General features: G+C 44.5%; 1 protein-coding gene across 1 annotated transcript in view; it reads right to left on the bottom strand.

Annotated features, from left to right (window-relative positions):
* Positions 1-1414: 1414 nt before the first annotated feature.
* SYT16 (synaptotagmin 16) overlaps positions 1415-16314 on the bottom strand; it is a 97642-nt gene continuing 82742 nt past the window's right edge. The window contains exons 4-6 of the mRNA XM_041459415.1: positions 13743-14186; positions 12495-12684; positions 1415-1728 (exon numbers count right to left, since the gene is read on the bottom strand). Coding sequence (XP_041315349.1) covers positions 1415-1728; positions 12495-12684; positions 13743-14186 — 948 coding nt within the window. The remainder of the gene's footprint in view (positions 1729-12494; positions 12685-13742; positions 14187-16314) is intronic.

Here is a 16314-nt window from a genome sequence, read left to right on the forward strand (position 1 = left end):
ATTTGGAGATCTCAGCACCTCACTGCCTACATTCCACTGAGGAGGAACATACTCCTTTGTGTCACACACAGCACTGCAACAACAACCACTTAGCCAAGCAGCAGACTGGGACACATCCTCCATCCATCATCTCCATGACTTCAGCTCACAGAGACAGGAAAAGAGATTAAAATGGAAAAGGACAGTGTAGTCTGAAAAGTAACCACGTGACAGTGTCATCACCTCATCCAGCAAGACTGCTCCTTGCATTGCTTTCAGCTGGAGGCAGGAAGAACAACTCAACTCTTTCTCCAGTGCTAGTTCAGGAGAGCCAGCAGCCCCCCTGGATCCTATTCCTGGCCTGCAAGAGAGCTCCTTCCCCAGGTTAGGTGACATGGTCTGGCTTCCGCTATTGCTCAGCATGCCAGAACCAGTCCCCTTCCCTATCCCAAGGAGATATTACAGGAGTTTTGAAGAATAGCCCTCAGCAAACTGAGTAGTGCTTTGCTGAATCACAGAAAAACCACAGGTCTGAAGCCTTCTCCTGTAATGCTCACAGAATGCTTTTCTGAATGAACCTCACTTCTAAAAATCACATTAACACATAGGCAAAAGGATGCAGAAAGGAGTGAGTCAGGCACAAAGGTGGCTGTGCAGTTTGTTCTGGTCTTTTTTTGGTATTTGTGATGACAGAAGCCATAACTTCAAGTAAACATCTAAACATGCATTGTATAATGCAATATAAAACTGATGCTTGTTATCTCTTGTGCAAACCTATGTCAATGCAGGCTAACAGGTGCACAGGGTGCTTAATTAAAAATACCAGTAGTATTTAGTCCTTATATCAATTGTTAGTACAGGAGAACAGTAGGAATGTCTAGGCACTTAAAAGTTGACAGAGAATTCAAGAGTGCTTTCTCATGCTGCCTGAAAAATATATCATCCAGTCTACAGTGGTATCAAATGCTTATTTCTAGGACTTAGAAACATGATAATAAAAGGGAGAGGATGTGATCTGCATGCAGGTTAGCTTTTTTGTGAGCTATCTGCGTAGCAAGAATATTTGCAAACTTCATTAATATAAATAAGGGAGAAGGGGGAAGTGAGAGTTTACCCCAGAAGAAAACAGCATCACATCAGAATCAGTCTGTGGTGATTAAGCCGACAGAAAAATGAGGAAGACAATGTCCAAGGAAAGGATTTTCCAAGTATTCCCACTGCTTCTCACTAGGGTTGATTATGTGGATGTAGAAAATGCAGGGCAAGCTGGTAAGGCAAGAACTAAATTTGCTTCCCAGGCCTTGCCACCTTTGATACCCATGGTGAGCGGGCAGGTTAAAGCTGCGTGCCCTGCCAGAGCTGGTTTCTGCTGGCAGAGAACAAGGGGAGCCAGCCAGCCCTTTGTGCCAGGACCTGCAGGCTGCCCTGGTCCCCACTAGGACTCCAGCAGCGTGTGCCACCTGCAGACCTGTGTCCCCTGTGACTCCCTCATCTCCTGCCAGTGGCTCTGCTCCTCCTCCCCGCTGCTGCTCTGGCCCATGGAGATCCAGCCAACCATCTCCTTGCGCTTCATGCTGCGCCTGTTGTAGATGGAGATCAGCAGGGTGACGTCAGAGAGCTGGAAGAGGGCAACCTGGAAGATGAAAGTCTCCTTGTAGACAGGGTTGGGCTGTCCCCGGCGGATGGAGGTCTTGCAGCGAGACATCTCCTGACCCACTGAGTTGCGCAGGCAGAGCTTTCCGTAGGTGTCTAAGACAAAAAAAAAAAAAAAAAAAAAAAAAAAAAAAAAAAAAAAAAAAAAAAAAAAAAAAAAGAAAGAGGAAATGACATGTTTGGGGCAGGTGACAAGCTAAATGAAAGTCCCAGGCAGTCAAAAAACACACCCCAAAAACCATCCAAGCAGAGCAGTTGTTTAGTCTGCAGTGAACAGCACATGAGGGCAGGATGGCGCTCATGGTAAAATCCATGGGATGAGAAGCAGAAGATGAAAGCATCTCTGGGACTTTCTCATATTCAGCTGAGGAGAAGAGAAAACTGATGCATGTTTCAGCCCCACTCTTGCAGTATGTATCACAGTCGAGACAGCCATGATACCCAGAGTATCCCCATACAATTTCAGAAAGCTTCAGGCATCTGCCCATAGAGAGTAACACCATGTCACTTCAGAAGACTGCTTCTCTTGATCTTTAGCCCCACCTTTTGTACCCCTCACGTTCATGCACTGCCCCTGTGTGCCCTCTGTTCCCTTTGGTGGTTGGTCAGTACCCCTGGGCACTCCATGGCTCATTGCTGTCAGGGCTGCTCACCTGCTGCTCACATTTGCACTCACTGGGATGAGGCTCAGCCACAGCCCCACTCCCAGTCACTACAAACTTTTTGCCTACAGCACTCTCTTGGAAAGAACAAGATATCAGGTGTCCAGTCCTAGCAAACCTGTCTAACCAAAACTATGAGCATCTCCATGGATTCTCCACTTCAAATGGTGCCTCCACCTTCCCTTCCTCTCCCTCAAAATCAAGCTTCATTGGGGCTGTCTTACCCAGGCTTCCCTCAGCTGCCCTTGCCTTTCCACCACTCTCTATGATCTATTGTTTGAGATACCAAACAATGAGGGTCTTTAAAAGGAGGGGAAAAAAACCTGCATAAACAGTGAAATTATTTGATCTCCATAATAGTTTCATATTTTTTTCCAAATTCTCATATTACTTTTTTGGTGGGTCAATTTTATTTACAATTTAAGTCCATACAAGGAGTGAAACATGCTTAGCAAATACAAGGAAAGGATGGTCCAATTTAGTGCTCCTGTAAATCTACTCTTTAAATTCCTGCTGCCTCCTGTATTAATCAGTTCTCCTCTGTTGCATGGTTGATAATACTGTGGTGTCAGAGCTCCCAGGGCTCCACAGACACAGCTCAGTGTAAGTTTTCACCTTGCTCTGCACATGACAGTGACAGATTGCTTGGCTAGACAAGTCCTCTGCTAACCTCTCCATAATCTGTGCCTGGGTTCCTGCAAGTGAGTATTATTTCAGAGTGTGCTGAAGGTAGGAAATAAATAACAAGCCTCCATCTCTTGTCTGCAGCATTTCTGTCCTCTTCTGTTCCCGTTTGATGTGCTATTTTACGCACTTATCTACTGAGCAACACAAGGTGTGAAATTACACTTCAGGTGTGAAAACACTTCCACGTCTCCAAAGCAGGGCTTCCCGCTCCTCTCAAACTGTTCCACTGAAAAAGCTGTCAGGAGGCTGACAATCAAGGAGCAAATTGTGAGCCTGCACAGCTGTACAGCTATCGAGTTACTGCGGGAAAAGTTCAGCCCAGCCATTAGCTGGGAGTGCCAGCTTGGCTCCCAGCATAACGCTGGGGATGAAGAGGATCTTGCCAGCAAAGACCAACTTGTCACACAGAAAGGAAAAGCTTTGATTCAATTTCCTGATTGTGTCTGGGAAGGGGAAAAAAAAACCCACTTTATTGAAAGGTAGACTAATTTCCACTGTAATATTCAGTGTTGAGGGACTGAAATCTGTAACAACTTCAGGCCCATCAGGAACACAAAGCCCAAGAGAGAACCCTCTGTTCCAGCTTGACTCAATGTGAGACCAGACACAACTCCTACAGTATTTGTAGGGATGTCACTGTACTTGGCACTGACAAACCACAATGTGCACTGAAACACTCCTCATGTGTAAGTCCTGGCAGCTGGTCTAGACTGCAGATAAGTAGGGGTTTTATGAATTTTTTTTAATGTGTTCGTCTTTCTTTTTTTTTTTCTTTTTTTTTTTTTTTGAAAAGGGGATTTCAAAATTTTGGAAGAACTCCACCAGGCTGATTTTTGAATACAAACTAGCAGGTAATTTATACAATTCTCTGTTTGAACTTCAAAATTTTTCTTTCTTTCCACAACCAACCCAGCATTACCTTCCTATGCTATTTTAGGGAAAGGTGTCCCACACATGCCTGCATCTCTTTTTCTAAGAAGACAGGGAAAGCACTGAGGTCTAGATTTTACTTTTAGTCTACCTTGCTGTCATGCTTCCTTCTGACTTTCACCAGTACTGGCAGCTCAGGTGAGATTCATCACACCTAACTGCAGGCACATTCATCTGAACAGTGCCCAAAGGAGTCAAGCAATTCATAATCCAAAAAGCAGATGCCATAATTCAGCACTGATCTAGCAGACAGTGATACCAGTACAGATGATTTAGGTGTTAACACAAAACAAGTGCCACAGCTAAAGCACATCATGGATACTGTTTCAGCGTGTCCCAGTTAATTTTGTAGGCAATGAATGGATGAGTGTCTTACACTCATAAACTCCAGGATGTCACATCCCTGACTGAGGCCTCAACTTCTGTAAGTGAGGGATAACACAGCTGGCTTTGAGGAAAATGGGCAGCACACCACCAATGAGTTAAAGTCAGAAAAGTTGGCTTTTTCTTTTATATATGTCAGATTTCTACATAATTCTGCACCAAGACCCCACCTGTTCAGTACCAAGGTGGGTGGAGATTCTGCAGGTATCATCTGGATCAGGCTGGAAGGAGACTGTGCTCAGGGCAGAGCTAATACCAGGAGCCCTATTCACCCCCAGGAAAACACAGGCACAAAACCAGTGCAAGTCAACTAAATCAGGCTGCTAATTCTCCTTAAGTTTATTCCACTGGGTGTATTTTACCAGCCAAACGAATCAAGCTTGCCTGAACAGAAATAAAAGAGTAGGTGTGGATCGTATATTTAGCATCTGAAATTTGCTTTGCAGAGTTGGTACATACGAGGCTGAGCTGTTATTCTGCTTCACTAACTAAATTTTAAGATTGTAGTTTTCCCTTCTGCATTGTGCTCTTTGCAGCATCTTTTTGGGTATCTCATCAGAAAACACAGCTTTTCTTGTGATCCAGTCTGGTCCTCTGGGATGGAAAGCTCTCCCCTCCTGTTGACTTTGCCAAAGAAAATCCATCCCCAGTTACACAGTGAAATTAGTGGAGCTACAGCAAGGATGAACTCAACGATTTACTGAGGAATGTATGTGTAAGAGCATCTATTCATTATGAAGGCAAACATTTTCCACCTAATTACATGCTCAGGTTCAGTAATGGCCTCATTACCGTGTGTCTCAGCACTCTGTGCTCTTCACAGTGTTTACTTTTGTGCCACCTCCATCAAGCACAAAAGGAAAAGAGATTAGGGCTGACATTCTTTAAAATGCTCACCTTCTGTTTAGGCACCCATCTCACTGACATGAGGAAGAGTGAGACCTCTAAATATCTGTGAGTGTCTGAGCCTGCAGCTTGCCCATGGTTACACAGAAGTCTGTGAAGATTCAAGAACAAAGTCTAATTTTGCCACGACCAATTTTAGCACCCCATCTACCAGGCTCTCCTTTCCATACAGGTTTTGGAAGAGAAGTTCTTGCTGCATTCAGAGCATTTTTACTCTGAACTTATCTTGCCTCTCTGGTATGAGTGGACTGCCCAATGTCCACGTGTACATAAAATATCAACATCTCAGCATTTAATACCAGACTGAAAAGCACTAAATCAAGGAGTGCTGTAATAAGCCAGACACATTTTGGGCTTGTGCTGCATCCTCTTACTCCAGAGGGCTGGGCAAACCTCTCCTCGTGCAGACTGCTCTGTCTCCGTCAACCATCAAACACCTCTGGAGAGTTCATCTGCAAAGGCAATCAGTTTTTCCAGGATTCTTCTAATGACCCATTTCTGTCATGATTCTTCTGAGGGAACTAACTGATAATGACAACTCAGGGGAATAATCAACTGTAATTTATGCATTCCTGTTTTTGGAGCAGGGACCATAGCAAGCGTTCTGCTCTCACTAACTGAGCACCACCATTATTAGTAATGCTGACCCGTGAGCAAGAGCACTGCAAATACAAAAGCATCCAACCCCCTGCTTGAATTTATATTTAGAAAGGAAGTAAACAACCAAAGACTCCTGACCCCTCACGTCTGAGGACTGCAGGGTACCGCACAGCGCCGTGCGGACTTTCCCACCCGCGCTCCAGGCAAGCTAGCTCATTTCCAAAAGCAGGATAACCATGTCAGCATGCTGCAATCCAGACTAATAACAGCCACAGTAGAAGAAAGCCTTGGGCCTGGAGCTTAATTTCCCCCAGCTGGCAAGCCCACGCTCCCAGCCTACATAATAAACGGCAGCGCCGCGTGGCAAAGCAGCCCCAGAGCTCGACTCTGTGCTGCTCTGTACAGGCAGCTCGACGTGAGGGCTCAGTTTGAGGCCCAGAAGACCATTAGTGCTGGCTTTGCCTCCCCTTTCAACCAGCAGTGCAGCAGAACACTGAACATTCACACTCTGAACCGGGCTCACTGCAGCTGGATCAGTAAAATAGCAGGGAGGAGGATTAGACCCAAGCTTCTGATCCCAACCCCACGTCATGAAAGTCTGGATTAAGGCAGTTTATGGCCTACTGTATAAATCATACAAGAGCTGGGAGCTGCCTACTACATTGCTGAGAAGCCAACTTTCCTTTCCCTGTTCCACCAAGCCTCTTCTCAGGTTCCCTCTCCCAGGGCTGGCAGCTCTCTCACAGGGGAGAGGCTGGGATCTGGCAACCTTCACAACATGTGAGTCATCAGAGAACAGACCAGCAGTGCCTTTAATTTAAAATGCAGCAGAAAAGAAAGCCCTGGTCCCTGGAAGCACTGTTCCAGAGGAGGAAATTGCTGGCATCAGTGACATGCAAGAGGGGCAGGAGATCAGGGCTCCCTGGAAGAAACTGCACAGTTCTCTCAGGAAGGAAAGCTCCTTCTGGAGCACCCAGGAGCTCCGTTCTTCAGTGATCCTCCTCTGCTGCCCCAACACGCCATGTCCACTCCATTTCACAGCACCAGCCCTCTCCTGGGCTGGTGTCAGGCTGCAGAGCCAGTTCACTCCCCAGCCCTGAGGAGGTGCAGCTTCAACCCGGGCTGACATAGCTAAAGCAGGGCACAGACACCTCTCGGGATGCACAGCATGACTCTCCTCTAATAAGGGCATTTCTACTCTTTCCCACATCAGTGCATTGCTGCTGCCTCAGAGAGGGGCTGGAGCTTTACCAGAGAAAGCAGGGATGCACAGCCGAGCAGATCAGGAGGCAGGGATGCACACCTGCCCAGCAACGGGAGCAGAAGGATGTAAGGATGCTTAAGCCCGGCTTTTGTCACCTCCAGCAGCAGTGCCCACGGGCATGGCTTGATTACACAGCCTGTGATCAGATCTCCTGCAAACGCTGATGCTCGGCATTGCCACTGCAGATCCCTACTAAACATTTAGCTCCAGCTGAAATTTGGAATTAGGATGGCTCCGCTCTGGTAGATATGGCTTTTTTCTTCTGCCTGTTTCAGGAGGGGATGAATTTTCTTGTTCACAGCCATGGGAAAGCATCAGCATCCGTCCACTTCAAATGCAGTCCTTTGATTCAGAAAAATCTTCATGTCTATACCCAGCAACTGTATAATGGACTGTGCTTTTCACAGACCTTTTAGAAAACTAAAGCTATTGAAAACATTACTGGATAACCACCCACTATCCCAGGATATCTAATTATTATGGAGTATCCCCCGCAAAAATCTCACAGTTGCTCCTTGAAAGTCCCTTTTTCACTTGTTTTGACTATGACACCTGTTCTCCTAAGCCTGCTCAGTACCAGGCCCCACATGTGCTGGGAGAGCTGTACCCCATCCACCCAACAGCACCCAGCACCACACAGCAGTACATCCATGAAAATATGGCATCTGCTGCTTCTCTCACAAATACTCCCGAATCTCCAGCGATTTTGTGACTCAGGAACTTCCTCAGCCAGAGGCTTTGTATTTAACAATCCTCTGTGGAACTTTCTCTGTGGATTTCTCCTGTGCTGCACAGAACTGAAGCAGGATTCCAGCACCCATGGCATTCTGTAGGGAGGAATTTTACAGCTCAGGTGAAGAGCTGTCTCCCCTTCAGAACCTGCTCCCTCCTTGCTTCCTTTTACCATCCTCTGGTTTTGTCTCAGAAGACAGTGAATTCTGTTGTTAATTCACTTTCTCAATGACACTTAGAGACCTCCGTGAATCCTCCCCCACCTCCTTTTGTTGTAGCATCGTAGGAGGCACAGTCTATTCAGCTGGAAGCTGCTCCCATTCCCCTGATTGTCTCCAACACTCCTCACCACATCTTTCCAGTCCTGCCATATTCTATTTGAACAGAGGAAGGCAGAACTGCAAGCGGTGTTCATTACACCAGTGAATGTGTATATACAATCAAATACCAATTTTCCATTTTGTCCACCTTAACTTTGGGGGTTTTTTTCACTGCTATTGGTGACCCTTGAGTTGACATTTTCCTGCAGCTATTTACCATAAGCCTAATATTTCACTCCCAAATGGCTCTGAGTCCATCCAGAACACGTTTGAATTCCACCTGTGTCCCCATGCAATATCTTACACTCATCCACACTTCTTCTTCCACCTCACTGCCCAGCTGCTCATTACTGAGACATCCTCCTGGGGCTCCTTGCATCTGGCCTCATCTTTTCCACCCAGAACAAAGCTTCCTCAGCTGTTCTTATTATAAGCTTATTCCAGCTATATTCATGGATGGGCAACAAGAATGTGCAGAAGGAGAGGTGGTTTTCTACAGTCTTACTGTCACTCACTGGCAAGCACTCAGCAGCAAGAAGCTTCCCAGCACATCTACTCCTCTGTTATCCAATGTCTGGAGGACTGAATCCATCCCAGCTTGCCCTGGCACAGATCCCTCTTCTATTACTGATGACATGGGAACATGAATCACAAAGCTTTAGGAGCTCAAGCAAGATAGGCAGGTTAAAAGTTAATTTATTTTATTCAACTTCCTGGCCTGCTTTGAAGTAATTAAAGGAATTAACCTGTGCCTTTTCTCCAGGAATGTAACAGGGATAATAACTTTTCTTCCCTCAAAAATAAGCTGATAAAATAAAATCCTCTAATGGCATTCAAGCACTCTGATCCCAGAGCAAATAGGATCCTAATGTAAAGATCCTAATTTTCCTATGGGAACATTTTCTGTACTTGTTGGCATTGTTACCTGTGGCTCAGATAGCTGTTTGTTTTCAGACAAGTCTTTACTTCAAGAATTTCTCCTGTTCCCCATAGAAATCCTGATAGCTTGTTCTCTTCCCTCCTGTCTTTTCCAGCATCAGTGCTATTGTATTTGTTTAATGGGGTTAATATGCTGCTGGTATAATAATGATCATGCACGGATGCAATTATTATGTGTGATTAATTCTGCAGCTGCCAAAAAGCTTGGAGGACTTTTCTTAGGCAAGGGAATAACTTCACAATAGTTCTTCTCACATCACATTACACACAGACATAAACCCCAAAAGAAATGCAGAAGGGAACAGAAGGAAGGCTGGATTAGAGGAGACAGAGCTGCCCCCAGCAGAGCAGCTGATGAAGGTTTAGCATCACATGGGCAGACACATTTCTGTGCTTTGTGCTTATGCACTGACTAGTTCAAATGATTCCTGGTCCATCACAGTGATCCCAAGGTATTACTTCCATGCACATAGTATGTAACTGGTTATAAATTTTTAAAGACATTTCTGCCAGTGGTGTAGTCTTCTCTTGCTGATTTTTTTTAATAATAAACACCCTTTAAAAGAACACACTGCATTTTGTTCTAAGAAGATTAAAGACCACAGACCAAAATATGAACCCCTACAATGCTAGCACAGGTTAATGATTTTTACAAGAAGCAAAGAGAATGAGGTGCACAGCACACAAGCCATTAGCACTAAAATACCAACAGTATCCACATCTGACAAAGCTGTGGATGCTTTTCTGCACGAGGCTTTTTGGCACACCCAGATAATTTACAGTCCGATGCTGGAGCCACACTCTTGAGTGCTCTTAAGTGCTCTGAGTGATAATGGATCTATTTGTGTGATCAGGGAATGTAGGCCTAGGCCTGTAACTCAGCATGTTCCCCACAACAATACCTGGACACTTATATTTGACCAAACCATGCTTAAATCCCACATACATGTCCTGAAGAGAAGACACTGCCTGCACAATTTAAGTTTCTCTAAGCTGCCCAGCTGTTTTCTAACCCATTTATTACCCACATAAGCAACCATGACTTTGACATTTACCTGACTCTGCTGAAAGGTTTAAGTGAAGGAGAAAATGTGCCCAGGAAACACTGCGACATGCACCATCTCCCTTTTCTTTATAAAACCATCTGTTTCAGCCTCTGCAGTCTTTAACACCTAAAATCACCAATGCCCCAGTCTCCAGTTCCTTGTTGTGCACACAGAGAAATCCCTGTGCAAGGATGCCAAGAAGGCAGCACACATGGTGTGGGTCTACATGTAGCAGAGAAGGGTCAAGGTGGGCAAAAAGAACAGCTGGAGACTTTGCTGTTGTTCAAAATTCCTTTGCCATTCCTAAAAGCTGACAGGACCACATATGGATCCTGTACAGGGTCTGTGTATCCAGGGCTGGGAATGGAGAGGAATTCTGCCCCTTCAGTCTTACCATAAATGGCTGCCCTGAATAGCAGTTTAGGCTTGCTGTTTAAGTGTTCCACAGTGCTATTATATCCAAAATTTCCATGATACTTTAAAGAAATCACTCCCTCTGAGCCTCGAACAACAGAACTTCAAACAGCACCTATTTAAGAAAACACAAGGGCTCTTTGCTCACTCTCCAGAAAGGGGCTCAGCAGTTTTAGCTTCACTTTGTGAAGGACTTATTGAACATCTCATTCAGCCAGCAGCATGTTTCAGACAGAAACAAACTGCTCTGCAGTGCCTGGGGGTTATCAGTGAAGTGCCACTCCAGCACCGAGACAAGGGCTGGTTCCCTTCCTTCTTTTTAATTTCTTTCAGTTTCCGCTTCACTGGGTTTTCTTTTTCTCACCACACTACTGGAGGCTTTACAGGCACAGAAGAACAATTCAGAAGGCAGAAGCAACAATGTGACTCAGAATAAAAGAAGCAGATTTTGATAGGTTCAGAGTTTGCCTATAATAATTTATGGATTTCTGTGTTTCACCTAAAAGTTGATCTAGCCCTGAGAGACATTGGTCTGACACTGGTCTATATCATCTGGATACAGAAAGGATGAAATTTTATTAATGGGAAAATGAAGTGGGCACTATAGATGCCTGAAAATTTATTTGGACCTATATTGGGACTACTTTAATTTCATTTCTGAGGGTAAAACTTTGGGATGTATCTATTCTGCAGCATATATAAACAGGAGAGCTTTCCTGTTGGGGCATGGTTGCCTTAGTCTACCTTTGTTTTAAATTACTAAAAAAGATCCAAATTTAAAATTTTATTAAAATATGTACATGCAAACAAGAACATGCCTTTAAGTGACCCACGTGGAGAGGTATGCTGTCACAGCTAATAAAAGACAGTGAGGGCTGCACAGGCTGGGGTCAGGGGTTTTACTGTTGCACAGACTTGCCCTTAATTCTCAAGGGACTGACTGATGACAGATTATTTCTGTAATCCACTTCAGCATAGTTTAGTGTAAAACCTGAGTCTTCACATCCATGTACTGAAATGTTTCATAAATATTTTGCTAGATCTGAACCAAAGAGCAGAGCATCTTACAAAAGCAATTCCAGTGTTTTGCAGCTTGAGATACTCTGTCAGATCCAGAGAAGGCAAGGAACTGCCAAAGGTTTACCTACTTTGACAAGCAGGCACACATCACAGAAAGCAAACAAAAAGGTTGCTTCACCTTGCCATTTGCTGCTGGTTTCAGACGGGAGGCAAAAGGACAGCAGGAGATGAATGAAGCACTCCTGTTCAACCCCTGAATGAGGCAACCAGCAGCAAACCATGCCCGTGACTCCATCTCTATCATGGACATTACCAGCACCATCCTTCTCCAGGACTTACTGCAGCTCAGGTGCCAACTAAACCTACTTTGAGGCAATTTCCACTTTTCCCTTTAGGACTGGAGGAAGGGAACTCAGCTGTTGCAACAACTTTCAAATCTTATTTCTGCAGATTTCCTTGTGCAGCAGTGGAGGATTCATGGCAGGAGGGTCCCCAAAGGGCCCAGAGCACCAGCTCACCCAGCACTCAGCAGCACAGCAAGGGACTAAACCAAGTGTAGCCTTGGGAAACACTTAATGGCACTAGGCAGGGCCTCTGTGGGTCACATGGTAACATTTAAACACTTGGAAAGTGCTTCTCGCTTTTTTTTTATGGATCTGCTGAGAATTCTGTGCTTTGGGTACAGCAGCACTTTTGCCATAATCAGATATTGCAAAGGTATGAGCAATAAAGAAGATATTCTGGTATAATTGTCCCATCATCTGAGCCTTCAGATGATTCCCTCCAATTGCCCTGTACTATTTATCAGCACATGGAACTGAAATAATACTTAATTTTCAATCAGGTGCTCTGCAAGGGAACCCAGCTCAGAAATGCTCTAGCTGAGTACCTTGAGGAAGAAAATAAAAAAGCAAATTTTGGCTCTATGGCGCTATTTAATAGCAGTGAAAGTACTTACCAGGTGGCCTATTAATTGCAAGGTTTCGGAAATGGCTGCCTTTGATCATCTCCACTGCCAGCCTCCCTGTAGTGGCATTGTATGACAGTCCCACGAGCAGCTCTGGCACCCCTCCATGCGACAGGGACTGTGTTGAGGAAGCGCTATCACTATGAGAGATTGCTGACAGACTCAGCTGAGAATCTGCACTCTGCAGGGAAAGAGCACTGAGAGAATCATCAGGACATTCACCACCCCTCCCCCCCGTAATTTGTATCTTGTGGCCTTGTTTAGTAAGATCTCTGCTAAGAAATTACAATAACTGAGAATTAATTATGCTGGGGCACCAGAAGAGTCAGAGCGTCACTTTTACAAAAACACATGTCTGAACTTGCTCTTTAAAGACGAGGAACTCTGAGTAAAGTGTTATCACGAGTGTAAATCAAAGCCTCTGAGATAAGCAAACATCCTGCTACACTAATACTCTGTACATCTCCTTGATAATGGCTTTTGGATGGAATACACTTTTCAGTTTGGCAGGTTTTGTCCATGTACTGTGCATTTTCTTACTTTCTTTTCTTGCTACCACAACTCTTTCACTATTCTCCACCTAAGTAGGATGTTTTATTCATTTCACGTGCACAACCTCTCTCTGAGCTTTTTGTAGACAATGAATCATGACAGAGCTCATCTACACCAATTGATTGGCATAGCCAGAGCTGGATGCAACTGTGATGTGCGTGGAAAACTAAGAAGCAGCACAGCCAGTTCCTCTTCACATGACCCAGCTCTCCACTTCCATCTGTCATGTAGAAGAACATTACTAAGCATTTCTGGCAAGATGGAAACTGCACAGAGGAGATCCACAAGCTGGTATCTGGGGCCAAATGAGGTAGCTTCTGCACTGGCAGTACCAACACAGTGGTGCACAAGAACCACTGCCCTTATTGGAATTAAGACTAATTATGCCTTGGTGGTTCCTAGATCAATATGCTGTATCTGAATGGCACAGCATGTGGCGAGTCACGCAGGTGTAGTACATCCACATGATTTTGTGTAAGCTCGCTAGCTGAGCTGTTAATAAAACACAGCTTTGCACAAGGAAGGAATGCCCTGAGCTTCCCCTTCCTGATAACTTTTTAAATGACAGCAGGTCAGATCTGCCAGTCACACTCTGACAGCCCTGAATGAAAGAAAGGCTTCAGGAACACCATATTCACCAAAAACCAAACAATTTTGTGGACTCCATCTGTCCTTCATCAAACTTACACTCAGGTTACTCCGTGGCTCCAAGAGCAGCGTCACCTTCACTTGCCCTTCCTGGCTGATGCCTCTCAGGTAGAACAGCTGCTCCCCCATCATCTTCTCCCCGGCCACCTTGTGCACGGCGTAGAGGCGGAAGCGAACGGCGTGGCTGCTCAGCTCCTGTGGCTCCAGCTTGCTGAAGGTGATTTTGTCCTGGAAGATGGGGATGGGTCCTCTCTGCACACTCGTCTTACCCCTCTGCTTCTTGCCCGGCATCAGAACCGCGTGCACCTGCCAGGTGTTCACCCCACTGCGGTCCTTGTCCGGGATGTCCCTGGCCTCCAGGACAGTGGCTGTCAGCTTTTGGCTTGAGGATTTGTAGGTGAAGATGACATCCAGGTCACCACATTTGCAGATGGGCTCGTGGGCACAATGATGAGCTGGCACACTGTTCACTTCGTTGTGCTCCTGCAAAGAGAAGGAAGAAGTAAAACCTCCACTGGAGTTCAACTGCCAATTCCAATTAAAAAGAAATTGTTCTCCTCACTTGTGTCTGCAAGAATAGTTGCTGTGTGAAACATGGATCCAAACTGTTTCTGGAAAGGCCAATGATAGTTAATTGCCTGATTTTGTGTAATAGTCCCCATACGCTCTAGTAAGCAACAGCACTTATTGAAACATTTCCAACAAAAAGTTTCATCAATATTTCAGTGTTTTGCAGGAGATGGTTAATTTGGCAAACATTCTACATAGAGAAAAACTAAACAAAGAGATTTTTACATTTCATTCGTGTCAATATTGAGGCACTAGCAAAACAATTTGACCTACTTAACCTGTTACTTTGAACATACACTGGAATTCCTTTTCAAGGTGGAAATTTTTTACATTATTAAAATCAAACAATTCAGCCAATCCTGCTAACTTTTTTGATATTTTGTTCTGCTAGAAGTTTTTTTTAAAATTAGGCACTATGTTTAATATGAAGAGGAAATCACCATGTCAGAATTTCTTGTGGAATGGAAATTTCATTTCTAGATGCTAACCCATAATTCAATACTTTTCCTATGGCTAAAGCAATGATAATGGGGATAAGCAGTCTGATTAAATACACATTGATTCTTCATACCCTTCTAAAATCTCCCAAGAGAAGCATCTGTTCCTTCTGTTCAGTTTGGGTACTAATACATTCAGAATAAAAATTCAAAATAAACAATCACAACATGTGCAGACCAATTCACACACAATCTTTTACCTACTTTTAAAACAAAAACCATCTTGATGAAACAAGATAAAACCATGGATGCTCACCTTACCTTTTGCTGAGTGGGTGTGTGGGTTTCTGTTCAACAGTGCTTTTTTATCTTAGAGCTAGAATGTGCTTCATATGATAAAGGGGTTGCTATAGTGATCAATGATTTGTATTTAAACACGAGTATACACTGTACTAGGGAAAGATTTTCAGTTAATAGCCAGAAGGTGAATTAAGGCCTGTCACCAGCGTCTGAGTCACCCTCCTCCTCAAACATTTATCTTCTTTTCACATTTCAAGTAACACTTCTTTCCAGCACAGGAGTCTTTTTGTTCAGAGAACAGATGATGGGCCACGGGACGTCTGGTGTTAAGTCCTTTCAGAAGTGTCTGGGTGTCTCAAACAGGGCCTCAGATAAACATCAAAATTTTTGTTTACTTCCTGTCAATCTACTTTTGAAGTGCCCAGATTCATCTGCCATGACATGCAAAGCTCCAGATTTTCACATTTTCAGAGGTGTTTAAGACTGGTGCACATGAACACACAAGTCCAAGTGTGCAGATTAGAGACCTGCTGTTGCATATCTTGCATAAGTAATGTCAAAAGGAGAACAACACACAAAATTACTTGCTTGGCTACAGAAGCACCTTTCTGTATGAACAGCAGGCTGCTAAAAACAAAAATGCAAGGCAGGCCAGGTTGCCTGGAGAGAGCATGGTGTTACAAAAATGTTAAGTGCTCCTGTGTAGCAGTCAAGTTATTTCTGTCTGGTTGATGAAATAATATTCAATAGGTGATGGGGTTGTGCTTGACTCATATTTCCCTCCACACTTTTATCTGTGCATTTGCTGTTGAGGAGATGGAATCAAGGCACATTTAAGGACTGCTGTTAAGGTCTGGAGACAACTGTGCTTGAGGCAAAACTTGGGTTTCATCTACATGTCTAAGCTGGAAAATGTGAACTCCAGTGCATCAGCACAAACCCGCAGGAATGAAAATCCAAGAGACACTTTCCTGCCCCAGCAGGGCTGATACCATCACCTTCTGGCAGTGTGTAAGGCAGACTGAAGGTCAGATATCTGCATTTTGACTGAACAGCTAGAGAAGATCTGGATTTCAGGAAAGCTCAAATTGTGCTACTAGAGCAGTGGCCAGACCCACTGCAGAGAAGACTGCATGAACTGGAGGCAAAGAGGGAAAGAGAAATGCCAAACTCCTTGGTAGTAAGCTTTCCATGGGAAACCCAGCTTTGGAGACCTCACAGTCTGGCCCTTTCTGAGAGCATTGTGCTATCCAGGACTCACCCCCATGCAGGTTTGCTACACACCTACAAATTCTCTTTCTGTG

This window comes from Pyrgilauda ruficollis, unplaced genomic scaffold (assembly GCF_017590135.1).
Source record: "Pyrgilauda ruficollis isolate IOZ18807 unplaced genomic scaffold, ASM1759013v1 scaffold135, whole genome shotgun sequence".
NCBI classification, from domain to species: Eukaryota; Metazoa; Chordata; class Aves; order Passeriformes; family Passeridae; genus Pyrgilauda; species Pyrgilauda ruficollis.